Here is a 15,035-nt window from a genome sequence, read left to right as displayed (position 1 = left end):
CACAAACAGATCTGTCTTAAACAAAGGTTAATTAATCAGAATGGCTGGGAATAATTAAGGAGACTACAGTCCTTTAGAGGATTCATCATAAGGAAAGGAATAAAATTTATTTTTAGAAGTTCCAGTAATTCCTAACAGTCAGACTTAACTGGAGGAACTGGGTGGTGGAAATTCAGCATTGATTTGCAGGAAACCTGGGCATTTTCTACTCAGGGGCCGGAAGAACTTGTGGAGGATGTGGCTTTTGCTCAGAATTTGTCTTTCCTGTCTCTACCTGTACTCTGGGCTTTTGGAGCCACAGCTTGATTTATTGAGCTAAACAAGTCAGCAGCTAATTTGTTCATTCATGGCTGTCCTTTGAGAAGTGGTCCTGGGGATAAAGATGAAGATCATTGAAAAACAAGTCAGTTTCTCTGGGCAGGACCTCACAAAGTAGGTCACCCTGGCTTTCCACTGGCCTGAAGGAGGCTGGAATCCCATTAACCTCAATAGAGCAGGCTCACGAGGAGGGGCAGGGCTGCTTCTGCAAAACAAAACTTGGCTGCTTGTAGGCTTCCTAATTTGACTTCCTAATGAGATTTGGAAGAGGAAAGGGGAAACTGGGGTATGGGAAAACCAAAGGAAAATTCCTTTCCCTTAACAAGCTGGTAGCACTGAGTGGAGAGGCTTTGGGAATTTGGGAAATCTGAGTGTTTGCCATGGATGAATTCTGTTCCACTGGGGTCTCAAGATATCTGAGGGATGGGTGAAGGGTGGGAAGGTGTCCCCAAATATTTTTTTCAAATCTTCAGAAAAAAAAAAAAGCTCCATTGGTTCTTTCATCCTCTTGGAGCTACTGCCCAGTCTCTCTTCTTTCACATCAAACTTCACAGAAGAGTTGTCTCTACTCACTGACTCCATAACCTCACTTTCTGTTCACATTTCACCGTGCTGCAGGCTGTTTACCCTCCCCCCATAACTCAGCAGAAAGGATTCCCAATAAGGTCACTGATGATCTTGATGTTGATAAATCCAACTGGCATTGTGCAACTCTGGTCTTCCTTGACCTCTCAGCTGCCCTGGACACAGCTATCCTTCTTGAATGCTTTCTTCCCTTGGCTTCCCTGTTACCAAGCTTCCTTCCCCAATCTCCTTGCTACTCCATTTTGCTTCCTTGGCAGGCAACTCCTCCTCAGCATTAAATGTTGGAGCTCCTCGGGACTCAGTCCCAAGCCCTTAACTCTCATTCTCAAGCTGTCTCTCAACCATGTCCTTGGTGTTGATTGTCTCCCGTTCCTTGGTGACCCTCAATTTTATATCTCAGTTTAGAATTCTCCCCCTGATTTTCAAAGCTTTATAGTTAACCGTGTTCTTAACACCTCCAGTGTCTGAGTGGGGTCCTCTGCAATGTTAAAGCCATGGGGGACACAGAGACCAAGGCTGCATTCCCCAAGGAGGTAGGGGCACTTGGTACTGCACGCATGAGCAGTGCACCTCACCTGCTCAGCCACCTGAGAGGCAGTGCTGACTTTTACAACATAACTGGCACGCGGCGGCCAGGAGGCGGGTGGCTCCATGTACAAGGCCAGGCTGGGGGCTGGACAGGGCCCTGTTGCTACTTACACGTTGAGAGGCTGCCAGGCTGGCCACTGAGCTTTGGCTTTGATGACAGTGAGGACCTCATCGCTCTGTAAAAAAGGACCACAGGTATTTAGTGAGGAGAGCTGGGCTCAGGGAACAGGAGGGTTCTGACATAGTGACGCTGTCCACCCTCATGCCCTTACTTGCTGCTGAGACTCTACCTGCCCCCGGGTGAAGAGCCCTGGAGTCTCGGCAATCCCAGGAGGTGGGGCGGCGTCCAGGGTGCCTGGTGTGTGCTGGACACCAAGGGGCCCACTGAGCCACACTTAAGGGTTCCAGCGCAGACCCTTCTCCACAGGAGCCAGGCTCTAACTTGCCCTCCCCCTGGGATGGCCAGACCTCCACCTCATGTCCAGCCTGGAGGGCAGGTCATGCTCTCTGTGTCCAGGCTTCCACTGGGGCCTGCTCCAGCCACACTGCAGCCACCATCTGACCCCAAGGGTTGTCACCCCCGAGGCCTCTCCTGCTGTCGAGGCTCACATACTGGATCAGACTCCCTTGGAACAAGGAGGGCAAGATGAAGCCTGGGGCCCACACTCCTGGGCCACTCACGTAATCCTGCTCTAGTTTGCTTTGGACAGTGTGTAGGGCACCCTTAAAGCTTGGGGACCTAAAAGAATTTTTTGAGGAAGAATTTGATGATTAACATTTAGAAGGAAAGCCTTTAGTCACCATCGTGGGGAAAAATCATAATTTTGTTAATCTTGCTTAACTTTACTTCGAGATTTGTTTGGGTTTTTATTTTCAATTACACATTGGGGCTGAGGGCTACCATAGGCTTTTCAAGGCTTAAGCTTCCACGGGTCCAAATTCAGTTTTGGCTGGGGTTTCCCCAGAGTGGATTCAGCTGGTCCTGGAGCTCCCCTTCCCCGGGCCGGGGCCCAGCAGTGCTCAGACACCACTGTCAACGCTGCACAGAAAAGCCCAGGATGTCACCAGCAGGGGCAGCAAGAGCTTTGTTGCCGAATGAACAGGTTTCTGAGTTCCCGAAGGGCAGAGACTGGCTTGGATGGCCCACAGCTCTGCCCCAGTCCTTAGAGTTGTTCCTGGCAGTAGGTACCTAACATATATTTGGGATGAATCGATGAACTTCTTCTTAGTTGGTGGGTACCTTGCCCAGAAAATCCCATGCAAGGAGGAGGTCAGAGGTGCCTCCAGGCTCAGGCCGCAAGATTAGAAAAAGCCTCTGGTCTGGAGCACCTCGTCTGCAGCCAGGGAATGGGTTGCTGGAGCAGGGTGGGGAGCTTAGAGGGGACAGGAGCTTAGCCAGATCCTGCTCGGCTTGGGCACCTACTGATGGTCCTGGTGGGGCGAGGGTAGAAGTGAGGGCCACAGAGCACCCCGTCCCCCCAGAAGCTCGCAGCCTGCTCTGAGCTCAGGCTTCCTTGGAGGTTCCCCCTTTTGGTCAGAGGAAAGAATCTGTGGATGCACAGACACCCCCACCACTCACATGTCTGCAGGGAGAGCGTTTCCAAGTCCCAACAGAGCGCTTTACATTTCTCATGGGAGATTTTTTTATTTGTTGAGACTGTATCCCTGACTCACTCCTAATACGCATCTGCTGAGTGACCGAGAGAAGCTGCCTGACATGAAGTCACATGTAAGACTTGAGCTGGTCTCCTGTGACCTGGGTTTCCTGTACTTAGCTCATACGTTCCGTGTCCCACAACGAGTTCTTCATCTGCCCCTAGAGCACTGCTCTTCCTCAGTGGACCCCGTCGGGCACATCCACCAGCTGCCTGCATTCCTCCATCTCTTACCCCTCACAGCCGTTGGGCCCCGAGATCCACTGCATTCACAGCCTTACTATCTCAAGTCCTTCCACAGTCTCCTCACCAGTTGCCCCAAGCTCTAGTATCTTCTTGCTTCCCCCCAGTCCACTCTTGACATTGCTGCAAACCTGACCATATCTATTGCCTGCCTAAACCCTGCAACAGTTCCCCGCAACTTCCAGGGTGATTTCTTAATCCCTGAGTTTTGCCTACGTGGCCCGCATCAGCTAGCTTTTTTCTTTGATTTTTAATTTCAGAATAATACATGTTTTGTGGAAAAATTTAGCATCACAGAAGCACACAATGTAAATGTTGAGCATTCTACTTTAGCATGCACCCTGGCTTCTCCCACCTCCTTCTCCAGAGTGTTACAGTTCAGTACATATCATTCCAGACCTTTTACTATACTTAGGTATTATGTGTGTGTGTGCACATACATTATATACAGCTTTTCCCACAAAAATTGCATCATACTGAATATCGTATTCCGCACCACGATTTTTACATTTCCCCCTTTTACTATCGTATCACGGGAAACTTTCCATGTCAGTACCTATGGCAATATAACTCCCCTTTTCTTGATTTTTAAAGTGTTAGAGATCTTCAAATTAGGGTAAGCCAGGTCAAGACTTAGAAAAAAAGAAATCCAAGTATGAGATCCAAGTAATGAGGTGCTGTCTGAAGACAGTCCTTTTGCCCTTGAAGAAATACTTTACTAAAAAATAAAATCAATGTGGGTGGAGTTAAGGGGACCATCAAGTTAGCTGGCCCTGCAGATGCACCTTGTATTACAATTAAATCTTGGTTTTCAAGTCCCAACTAATGACATTGATTTTGCTTTTGCAGCATATAACTCAACAGAAATTGTTGGGGTCCCCCACTAGTGTTTGTGGTGCTGGCATTCCATCTGTATTTTTTAGAGCCATGGAGGCTCCAAGGATGGTGGTTCCACGTCTGCAGGCACTAGAACAACTTCTTCCTGTAAACTGTTTCATCTCATGGTTACGCACCATCTGCATGATCAACAGTTCCTTGTTGTGATCTGTTGTGTTAGCCAATGAAATAAGAACACAGGAACATTCTGGAAAATATATTTAAAAAACTAAATATTTTTCTTGAAGCATCAAAATTCTCTAGTAGAACCAAAGCTCTATAGGATTGGAGAGGGTCTGGCTTGTTCATGGCCATATCAAGTGCTGTGGATACTCAGTAAATTGGTGAAAAAGCAAAGCCACACCATTTTTTTGATGTATGTGTAGAATTCCATAGCATGCATGTTCTCTTATTTAACTGGCATTATTGGTGGATATTTAATTGTTTATATAAATGATGCTATAATGAACACTTGTGTACATATTTCTTTGTTTACAAGTTCCCGTGTCATAGACTTCCAGGAATGATCAAACGATGAAGCAAATTGACAGTTTTGGTAGTGCCTACCAAATTGTCCTCCAAATGTCTGTACCAAGTGATACTTCAGCAAGAATGTGTATGTGCCTATGTCTTTACAACTTTGGGCACAGTGGATACTATCAATCTTTTTCATCTTTACTAATCCAGCAGGCAGGAAAGTAGCATGGTTGAGAGCATAAGCCCTAGAGTCATACCTCATTTCAAATCCTGACTGCACCATGACTAGCTCTGTGTCCTTTGGCAAGCCTCTGACTTCCCTTAGCTTTCTCATCTCTGAAATAGGGTTAAAAAGTATATCTACCACATGGTGTTATTAGGGGGACAAAATGACATAATTCAAGTAACGTGCTAATAACCGTGCCTGTATTACCATCAATACTAGCTACTACTCTTATTCTTATTCACATTCAGGCCAAGATGGGATTTGTACTGCCTGAGTACAGAGAATGGAGCACACAGTAGCATCAACAAAGCCACAAGGCCTCAGGAGAACGTCCCCTTATTTAAAGGTTAGTGTAGCTGGGTGAGCTCTGGATGGGGGCACTGGGGCTCCAGCTACTTTACATTCTGAAGACTGAAGAATTTAAATTCAGAGTAAGCAACCCAAACTTCAGACTTAAATGAAAAACTGTTTTAACAAGTCTCTAAAGCCCAGAAAGGATCTTTCAAGATCCTTAAAGCCCTTATCCATCTCCCATAGGACTGTTTTCAAAGTATTTCAGGGCACTCAGTTCACGCCTCGTTTGCATGACGTTAGCACTTTCCCAGAGATATGCCAATTAAAATTAAAAACCTCCAAGAAACTACAGGGTACTCATGTCCATCTTCCCGGGGATGAGTTCTTCCATTTTGCTTTTGGTAAACATATTGTGAAGATGTTAGAACTGTACTCAGACTTCCTTAGGTACCAAATGAAAATTGCACGGCCTACTAAATCAGGCCATGGGCTGAGGTCAGATCCAGAGGAAGGAGGGATTCCTGTGGAGTGGAAACAAGTCTGGGACAGGTCAGGGGCAGAAATCACATGGATATCAGGAGATGTCACGTCTGAGCAGAGCAGAGGGACAAAATGTGAGTCTGGGGGGCCAGGTGAGGGCTGGTGTCTGAACATCCTTACCCCACACTGACCCTCCCATGCCCCCCAGAGCCAGCTCCCAAGGCAGGAGAGCTCCGGCATCTCAGCCGTGCTCACGGCAACAGGCGAGTCTGTCCCCTCCTCCCTGCCTTGCTTCTCGCCTCTTCTCTGTTCCTGCACCTTCCTGGCTCCTGAGCTTTCGCCTTTGTCTCGCAGTCCTGAACCAGAACCTGTTTCTTCATCCGAAGGCCCCATTTGCTCCGCGTGGCACTGAAGCTGAGCTTCCTCACCATAGCACGTCCTGCCCCAGACCAGCAGTCTGGGAGTCAGCCCAGCCAACTTGCCTCCTGCTCCCCAAGGAGAGAAATGAGATGCAATCCATGAGGGGAAGGAATCAAAGCAAGCAGAAACAACAACAGCAACAATCCACTGTTTTCACGTGCTAGGCACCTTGCTAATTACCTTATATATAGTACCTGATTAAATCCTTACGAGGCATCTGAAAGGTCGGTATATACTTTTTAATCCTCAGCAATGCATTTCTTTGGCGAAGTTAGTTACACCGTTAGTCAACGGCATGTCTAGAGTTTAAACCTCAGTCTGGAGACCACGTTTGTCAGCCTGTGAACCCAGGTGGAGGGGGCTGGGAGGGTAAGCCGTGGGGCAGGAGGGAGGGGTCTCCTGAAAGGTTGGGCCCCACCCCTCCCCCACCTGTGCTTCCGCTGTCCTTCAGGGCGTGTCCTAGCCTACCCTGAGTTCTGAATATTACAGCCATGCCGGGGGGATTATCATACAGTGTTCACGATACTGCTAATGGTAATGCTGTCCCGAGAACTGGTTTTGATAAAGAGCGGGGAGCACAGGGTCCTTGAATTGGAGAGAAACTGCTGCTACTAAAGAGAAGGCAAGCCGATGACACTAATGCAGGGGCAGTGATCCATGTGTGTGCACACAGAGACCCCCACCCCACCGTGCACTTCCCCATTTATCAGCTTGTTTCTCAGGAAAACCTTGGGAATAGCTGCCATTTCATTTTGCAGATGAGGAAACTGAGGGTCAAAGAGGTCAGGTGCCTTGTGAAGACTGCCCAGTAACCATGGTTCCAACACAGATGTGTCTGACCCCAGAGCTCATGCTCTTTCCACTTTCCCTGACGATTCTTCTTCTCCATCTCCCTTTTGTCCCTCCCCTATTTTGCTTGTTTTTCAGCAACACCACAGCTGCCCCTGGCTGACAGTTTTCTCCAAGGAGCCCTTGCTTTGAGGCACAGGGTCACCCGATTCCTCTGGAAGGGCAGCACCTGTCATCCTGTGTAAAGACCCCAGTGAGCAATGTCTGGTTCCATTATTTGCTCCTACCGTTTCCCAGAATTCCCACTGACCACCCATAAAAAATATCAGTCCTGATGGCTTCCACCTCAGAAGGGGACTTTTTCATCCCTCGGTGAGTGTCCTGATGACAAGCAGCAGGAAATGAGACACTTTATGAGGCGATGATGGAGCTTTAAGCATCTTTAACATCAATTGTGCCCAGGATGCCTCCCCTCATTTCAACAGCCTCTGGTCATAAATACAAACAGCTCACATTTGGTGGTGCTCTACAGTTTGCCCGTGGTCTCAAGTGGGCTGCACCGTAGCCCTCTGAGGCAGGCAGGCAAATAAATGGTCCTCCTTTCCCAGACGTAGTAACTGAGACTCACCTCTCTCTGCTGCCAATGGTCAGCGCCCAGCTCTTAGCTTCCGGACCATTTAATGCAGCTGGTCACTCCCTCTGCCTTGAAACACTTTCCGCCTGGCTCTGGCACTCGCTGCCTCTTAATTTTCTCCTCACCTCATTCCTCTTCGGTCTCCCTTGCTGACCCACTTCATCTTCCTCCAAACATTGGAGTGCCCCTGTATTCAAGCCCTTGGTGCTCTGCTCTTTTCTATTCACACTGCTTTGGCGATTTCCTCTTGTCCCATGCCTTAAAATACAAGCTGCGCATACACCGATGACTCCTAAATTGTCATCTTCACCTCACCCCCGCCTCTGAACTCCAGCCTGTACGTTAACGGTCTTAACACTTTCATCTGGATGTTGAATTGGTATCTCAAACTCAACGTGTCTGAAACCAAACTCCTGATCGTCTCCTCCCCAAACCTGGCCTCTCTCATTCTTCCCATTCCATGAAATGGCCATGCTGTCCTTCTAGTTTCTCATCCTTGATGCTTCTCTCTCTCATACTCCACCTCGGATCCTTCAGCACATCTATCAACTCCACTTCTAAAATGTATTTATGAGCCAGCCACTGTCTGTCACCATCATTAGAGCAGGGCCTGAACTGTATCCTCCCTGCGTCTTCAGCACCATCTTGGTCCAAGCCGCCATTATCATTTGCCTGGATTATCGCAACTGCTTCCTGGCCGGTCTCTCTGCCTCTTCCCTCGCCCTCCTCCAGGCTCCTTCTCACACAGCAGCCACATCATGCCATCCCTCTGGTCAAAATCCTCTAATGGCATCACACCGCACAGCCAATGAGGACCTCGCCATGGCCCCCTTGGCCCTTCATGATCTGCTCTGCGCCCCGTTACCTCACTAGCTTCATCCCTAACTTCTCTCCCCCTTGCTCACTTTGCTCCCAGCCACCCTGGATGTCTTCTCCTCAGACGTGCCAGGCACACTTAGCACTTGCTGCCCCCTGAGCCTGGGGTGCTGTCCTCCCAGACACCAGAGCATGCATTCCTCTGTCTCCTCCAGGTCTTTGCTCAAATGTCACCTGCTCAGTGAGGCCTCTGCTGACCACACTGTGTAAAAGAGCAATTCCCTGCCCCTTCCTCGACCTGGCACACCCCCACTACTTTATCTGGTTATTGCTTCCCCGTAACATTTGTCCCCATCCGACATACTATGTATTTTGCTTTCTTTTTATCATTGATCTCCCCCTGCTAGAACAGGCATTCCGTGCGGGCAAAGGCTTTTGACTGTTTTGCTCACTCACCGCTGTACTATCAGTGTTTAGAACGTGCTTGATCAATCTTTACTGTATGAACGACAGGCTGTGCTGAGGAAGGGGCTGGCGTCCTTCTGAGCCCCAGGCCACCAGGACTCCACAGCGCAGGACGGAGCCACAGCTGGGTAAAGTGACACTGACGGGCCTGCGCGCTGAGCGGGCGGGCACTGGAAGAGCCAGTGGAGAGTGCCAGCCAGAGAACTCTGCTAGACCTGCCTGATAGTAGAAGGAGGGGGAAGGGACAGGACGCGGAGGCCACCTTAGGAACCATGGCGAGGCTCACAGGCTCTGAGCCTGCCTCCGATGGACACCCCAGTGACCTGGGCTGGCTGTTTATAAGTGCCTATGCCCCACCTTGCTCCTAGGAAGCAGATGCCATCTCAAGTGGCCGTCTGATCAGCTATTTCAAAGCCAGAGAGCGTATCTGAAGCCCATGAACAGATCCACAAGAAGACGATGTGGTTTCACAGAAGCATTTCAAATTCAATTTCTTTTTATTTCTTTTCAAACACAGCCTGTAATTCTGATGGGAAAATTGCATAATGCCCGTAGATAATAATTTTCCCGTGAGATGGTTTTGTGAAAGCAGCTTGACGTTTCTGAAGCTGGAGAGGAAGAGGGTGCATCAGAGCCGCCTGGGCCTGCCCTGCTGCCCCTGCACCCACACTTGTCTCTGGCAGGTGGAGAGCTCTGAGACGGGCATCATGCCATGCATGACCTCACAGAGAGGGCCAGCCTTCTGTGTGCCTCTGTTACCCCAGGCATTGCTTTAGCTCGTTTGGTAACCAGCGTGCCAATCCTGGGCTTAACCTCATTTTCTGGACTTTCATCGTATCCTTCAGAATGCTTATGGAAGTCTGCCTCTCCTCGGAGTCAAACAGGGAGCTGAAGGGGTGGATGGGGCACGTCTCTGCCTCCCAGCCCAGCCCCTCATGACCCGATCTTCCCACGCTCTCCTCCCCACCTTCTGCCCTATCTCCAGCAATTAGAAAGCCGTTAGTGCTGGGGTCAGAGCAGAGAAGTAAAAGAGGGGCCAGGCCAGGCGAGATTCTGACATCACACAGGAGAGGGCACGCTAAGCCGGGCTGTCTGCCTCCCAACAGGCGAGGGCTGCAAGGAAGCCCAGCCGGAGCCAGGGAGGGAGGATGAGCCAGGCCAGGTCTGGCTGAAGGTGCCTGCAAGGCAACCTGTAGGGGCAGCACCCCTAACCCTGCCCCTTGGGAGCATCTCTGGGGGTCCTTTTTTTTTTTTTTTAACTTATTTTATTTATTTATTTTTGGCTGCGTTGGCTCTTTGTTGCTGCGCGCGGGCTTTCTCTAGTTGCGGTGAGCGGGGGCTGCTCTTCCTTGCGGTGGCTTCTCTTGTTGCAGAACACAGGCTCTAGGCACGTGGGCTTCCGTAGTTGTGGCACGCGGGCCCAGTAGTTGTGGCGCACAGACCGCAGGGCTCCAGACCGCAGGCTTAGTAGTTGTGGTGCACGGGCTTAGTTGCTCCGCGGCACGTGGGATCTTCCCGGACCAGGACTTGAACCCGTGTACCCTGCGTTGGCAGGCAGATTCTTAACCACTGCGCCACCAGGGAATCCCATCTCTGGGGGTCTTAAAGGCGCAGCATTCGACACCCCTTACCCCTTTTCCCTGTCTCCCCCTCCCCACCTTCCTCTGAGGGCAGCTCCCATCCAGTCCTGGAAGCCATTGTTAGGGCAGGGGCTGGACTGTGTCCCCCCTATCTCGCCAGCACTGGCCTGGTCTGGGGAGGTATACAGGGAATGATTAAGGAATGAATCATGGGTTAGTTAATCAAAGAATGAATTCATGACAAGCTGGAGGAAGCCTCTGGCCTTCACTGCCCTCCCAGGGAGTCTTAGGGGAACTCTTGCGAGTGCTACGGGGCTCAGATGCTGCTGAAGCGCTTGTGAGTAGCAGTGTGAGGACCTGATTTACGTGTTTAGAGGGTTCTGCTGACTGCAGTGGGGGAGTAAAGTGCAGGAGGGCAGGGGGAAGCGGGAGACCAGACACTGGACCACGAGAGAGCAATGGTGCGGGTGGGAAGATGTCAGACGCAAGACATTATTTTAAAGGGAGAAGCAACAGGATCTTCTGATGGATTGAATGTGGGGTGTAAAACAAAGAGGGGTCAAGGATGACTCCGAGGCAAGGTGTCACATAGGCAGTTGGATAGATGAGACTGGAGTTCAAGGGAGAAGTCCATGCAGGAGATAAATTTGAAAGTCATTGGTGTATAGGTGCTAGTGAAAGCCACAAGGCAGAGTACCTGGGCAGTGAGTGGAGACAGACAAGAGGGTGGGGGAGAGAGAACAGCCAGCAAGACAGGAGGACGCTAGGACCTGCCCCCAGGACCTCTTCAGAGCCCTTGTGCTGCCCCACTGTCCCCTGCTGTGCCCCCCCTCCATCCACATGGTCCCCTGCTGTCCCCATTGTCCCTGTCTGTTCCCACTGTCCCCCCTCACTGCCTGTACAGCCCCCGGCTGCTGCCAGCCCTGCTACTTGCTCACTGTTGCCAGCACTGCCCTGCTGGTCACTGCTGAAAATTCAACTGAAGCTGGTTTAGGAAGGACAAGAAAGCAAGGTGGCGGAGCCAGCAAGCCCAGACAGCTATTTCTGAGGAGTCGGCTGGGAAGGGGAGTCGAGAAAAATACCAGCGGCAGGAAGGACATGCGACTGTTTCTTAGAAGATGAGCGACATTAGGGCGAGTTTGTTTGGAGAAAGGTATAAACCAGTAAAGAAGGAGAAATTGCTGTTGCAGGAGAGAGAGGAGGTGCGCTTGCAGGACTAAGGTCCTCGAAAAGATGGGAAGAGGTGAGATCCAGACCCACGATGGAGGGAGGGCAAGAGGACGGAAGAGGAAGGCAGAGGACAGTAGCTACTGATGCTCAATTACAGGCATTGCTGGGCCCACGTGAGGATCCATCCTTCCAGCAAATAACAACTGAGACCCTACTCTGTGCCAGGTGCGGCTCTGAGTGCTGGAGATAGAGCCCTGAACAAAAGAGACACCAATCAATCCCTGTCCTCGTGGAGCTTTCCTCTTAGAGCAGGAGGCAGACCGAAACAAAGGAACGGTGACGGGTGTGCAAGACTTGAGTGGGTCTCTGGGGAAAACAATGTGGGGGGGTGGGGGGGGCGGTGAGAGGGGGGCCAGAGTCGGATGGGGAGGGATGTGGCGATTTCCAATAGAAGTGTAAGTGCTAGTGCATATGTAAAGGACCAGGAAAGAATTCTAATAAGATGAAAATATACCTTACATACTCAAGTAAGGTCTTCAAAATTTAAAAAATAACGTAACCATATTATAGGAAGTTAGAGAGAGGCAGAGAGAGACAAGCAAAAAAGAAATACCCATAATCCCACCATCCTAACCCAGCAGCTGTCATCAGTTAGCATGTTTATTTCTATATTTGTGTGTCTTCATCACATAGTTGAGATCATAGCTTACACACACACACGCACATTTTCTTTATCCCTGCCATTTCCTTGTAACAAGGGAGCTAGACTATTATACAAACAGATTATTAATCAAACCATTCCGTACCTTGCTTTCTAATTTAGTTATGTTTTAGAGATAATCTCATTACTGATAATAGCTCTTTTAATGATGAACCCAAAGACCACACAGCAATATAAAAGTACACATGTATATACTTTTGTATCTTTATTTTTTACATTCCTATATAATCTTTTGGGCTCATCATCTATTTCTATAATAATCTAGCCATCACGTTACAAAGAAATGGTAGAGATAAAGAAAATGTGTATGCGTGTGTGTGTGCTTTTACTTCTATTTGCCTGAAGTATCTCTGGAAGGAACATAAGAACTTCACAAAGACGGGGTGCCTCGGGGGAGAAGAACTGGGCAACCAGGGAGCAAAGAAAACAAGACTTTTCACTGTATAACTCTGCATTGCTTTTGAATTTTGAGCCACGCAAATATATTGCCATTTAAAAAAATGGGAAGAAAAAGCTACTCCAAGGCTGTTCCCCATGGTTTTCTCACCTGGAGAAATATCCATGAAGGCTTTGGAGGAAGTGTTTGTGAGGCCTGCACTGTGGGCGAAGAGGGGCAGAGCAAACATCTAGAGGTAATGGGCTGGGAGCCAGAGCAGCAGCTGAAAAGGTGGGGAGAAGGGACAGAAGCCCAGGGGCAGAACTGATAAGACATCTGATGGATTCTTTACTTGACAATTTTAAAGCCTGTTAGGCTTCGTTAGGTTTTATTTTCTTTGAAATAAAAGCCATTTCGAAAAGAAACCAGAACTCCTCTGCACACCAGCATCCCCCTCTCCTCTCTTTTCCCCAAAGAAGCTTCTGACCCAGGTATTCTACTGTCAGCCTGTTTTGCTGGGTCCTTATATATAATAACATTTCGCTTCATCATCTCCCTCCATCCACTGATTTCCATAAAAAGCTTTCAAATTATTAAGTAATGAGGCTCTAAATGACCTGGATGAGGGAGAAGTAAGCAGGCCTCAAGGTGCTCAGCACATTAGCATCAAATAAGGTTCCAGAAGTGCTGCTTTCTTAAATGGTGCCATTTAAATGCAAAGGAACAGCTTAATAAACTGTAAAAGCTTAACTCTTTTCATTCCTGAGACTCCCAGATACCCACAGAGGTTTGGGGAGAGACTGGGACGGGAAAAGGAGAAATTGTGTGTCCAGATGACACTGAAGAGGTGTCCCTACCAGGAAGTTAAGGTCACACATACACAGGCTGGTCTCTTGCCAGGCTTCCCCTGGTAACAGAAGGTTCCCTGACTGTAAAACTCCCCTTCTAGTTATTATTGTGGCATCACGGAGCAGGGGTTAAAGAACGGTGTGCTGGAATAAGGCAGACCCAAGTTCAAATCTTGACTCTGTCATTTATGTGCTGTGTAAGTTTGGGGAAGTCACTCATCCTTTCTGAGCAGATTCCTCAGTGTGTAAAACATGTATTTATGGAGCCTCCTCTAAGGTCAGAGACTGTGCTAGGCAAAGGGCATAGGGCAGTGAGTGGACAAGGTGACATGGTCTCAGCTCTTGTGTGGTATGTCCACTAGTGGGTGTGGAGGATGACAGGAGTGGACCCATTTAAAATACAGCCATTCCAGGGAATTCCCTGGCGGTCCAGTGACTGAGCTTTCACTGCAGGAGGCGTGGGTTTGATCACTGGTCAGGGAACTAAGATCCCGCAAGCCGTGCCGTGTGGCCAAAAATTTAAAAAAACAAACAAAAAAACAGCCATTTCAGAGGAACTGTCCTGCACGTCTTATGTCTCAACCTCTGAACTGGACCAAACCGCCCTGCCTACATTCCAAGAAGTCAGCAAGAATGAGACTCTCCTGTTGAAAGGCCTTGTTCATTTTTACCTAGTGACCACTTCACCTGAACTAGGAATCTAGCTTTGCTTGTCAGCCCCAATGAACTCTTCTTAAAAATAACTTACCTCTTCTTCTTTTTTCCAGTAAAAACCCTGATTCTCTCGCATGTAATCAGGACACAGTTGGGGCTTCTACCCGAACCTGTGCACCCCAAATTACAATTCTTTAATCCTAAATAAATGCTCTGCCTCTTGAACCGGTTTCTTGTTTTTGAGGTTGACACTGGGCACGGGGCATAGGGCAGCAGACACAGCAACACAGTCCCTGCTCTTGTGGGTCGTGTCCTCTAGTGGGTTACTAATAACACGTGAGGAACGAATGAGATAAATGTAAGTAAAGGGCCAGGTGAATGGAAAGGAAAAGGGAAGCTGTGATTACAGTTATATTCGAATGTCCCCACCCCCCTTCTTTCAGTGTAATCTCCCACTTCTGCCTGACCTACCTTTCAGCCTAATCTCCTAGTTCCCTGCCATGCCCAGGGACTTCTCAATACTTTCGAGTCCCTTTGCCTGGAATGTCCTTATCCCAGCCCCCTGAAGTAACTCCTCCTTGGAAAAGCCTTCCTTCCTTTTTTGAATAGAAATTTATATATTTAAAGTGTACAACATGACATTTGTACATAGTAAAACAAGATATACATAGTAAAACGATCACTACAGTTAAGCTAATTAACATATCCATCTCCTCACATAGATGCCTTTCTTCTTTGTCATGAAAGCACCTGGAATCTACTCTCTTAGCAAATTTCCATTATACAAAACAGTACCGTTAGCAGTACTGTTAGTGGTACA

The 15,035-nt window shown here is 48.8% G+C and overlaps 1 protein-coding gene across 1 annotated transcript in view; it reads right to left on the bottom strand.

Annotated features, from left to right (window-relative positions):
* The window catches only part of SPON1 (spondin 1), a 275,827-nt gene that overhangs the window by 24,254 nt on the left and 236,538 nt on the right, over positions 1–15,035 (bottom strand). Inside the window, exon 7 of the mRNA XM_029208778.1 lies at positions 1,603–1,667. Coding sequence (XP_029064611.1) covers positions 1,603–1,667 — 65 coding nt within the window. The remainder of the gene's footprint in view (positions 1–1,602; positions 1,668–15,035) is intronic.

The sequence above is a fragment of the Monodon monoceros genome, unplaced genomic scaffold, assembly GCF_005190385.1.
Source record: "Monodon monoceros isolate NGI ecotype Baffin Bay Population unplaced genomic scaffold, NGI_Narwhal_1 Super_Scaffold_7, whole genome shotgun sequence".
NCBI lineage: Eukaryota > Metazoa > Chordata > Mammalia > Artiodactyla > Monodontidae > Monodon > Monodon monoceros.
This window is presented reverse-complemented; position numbering and strand designations above follow the sequence as displayed.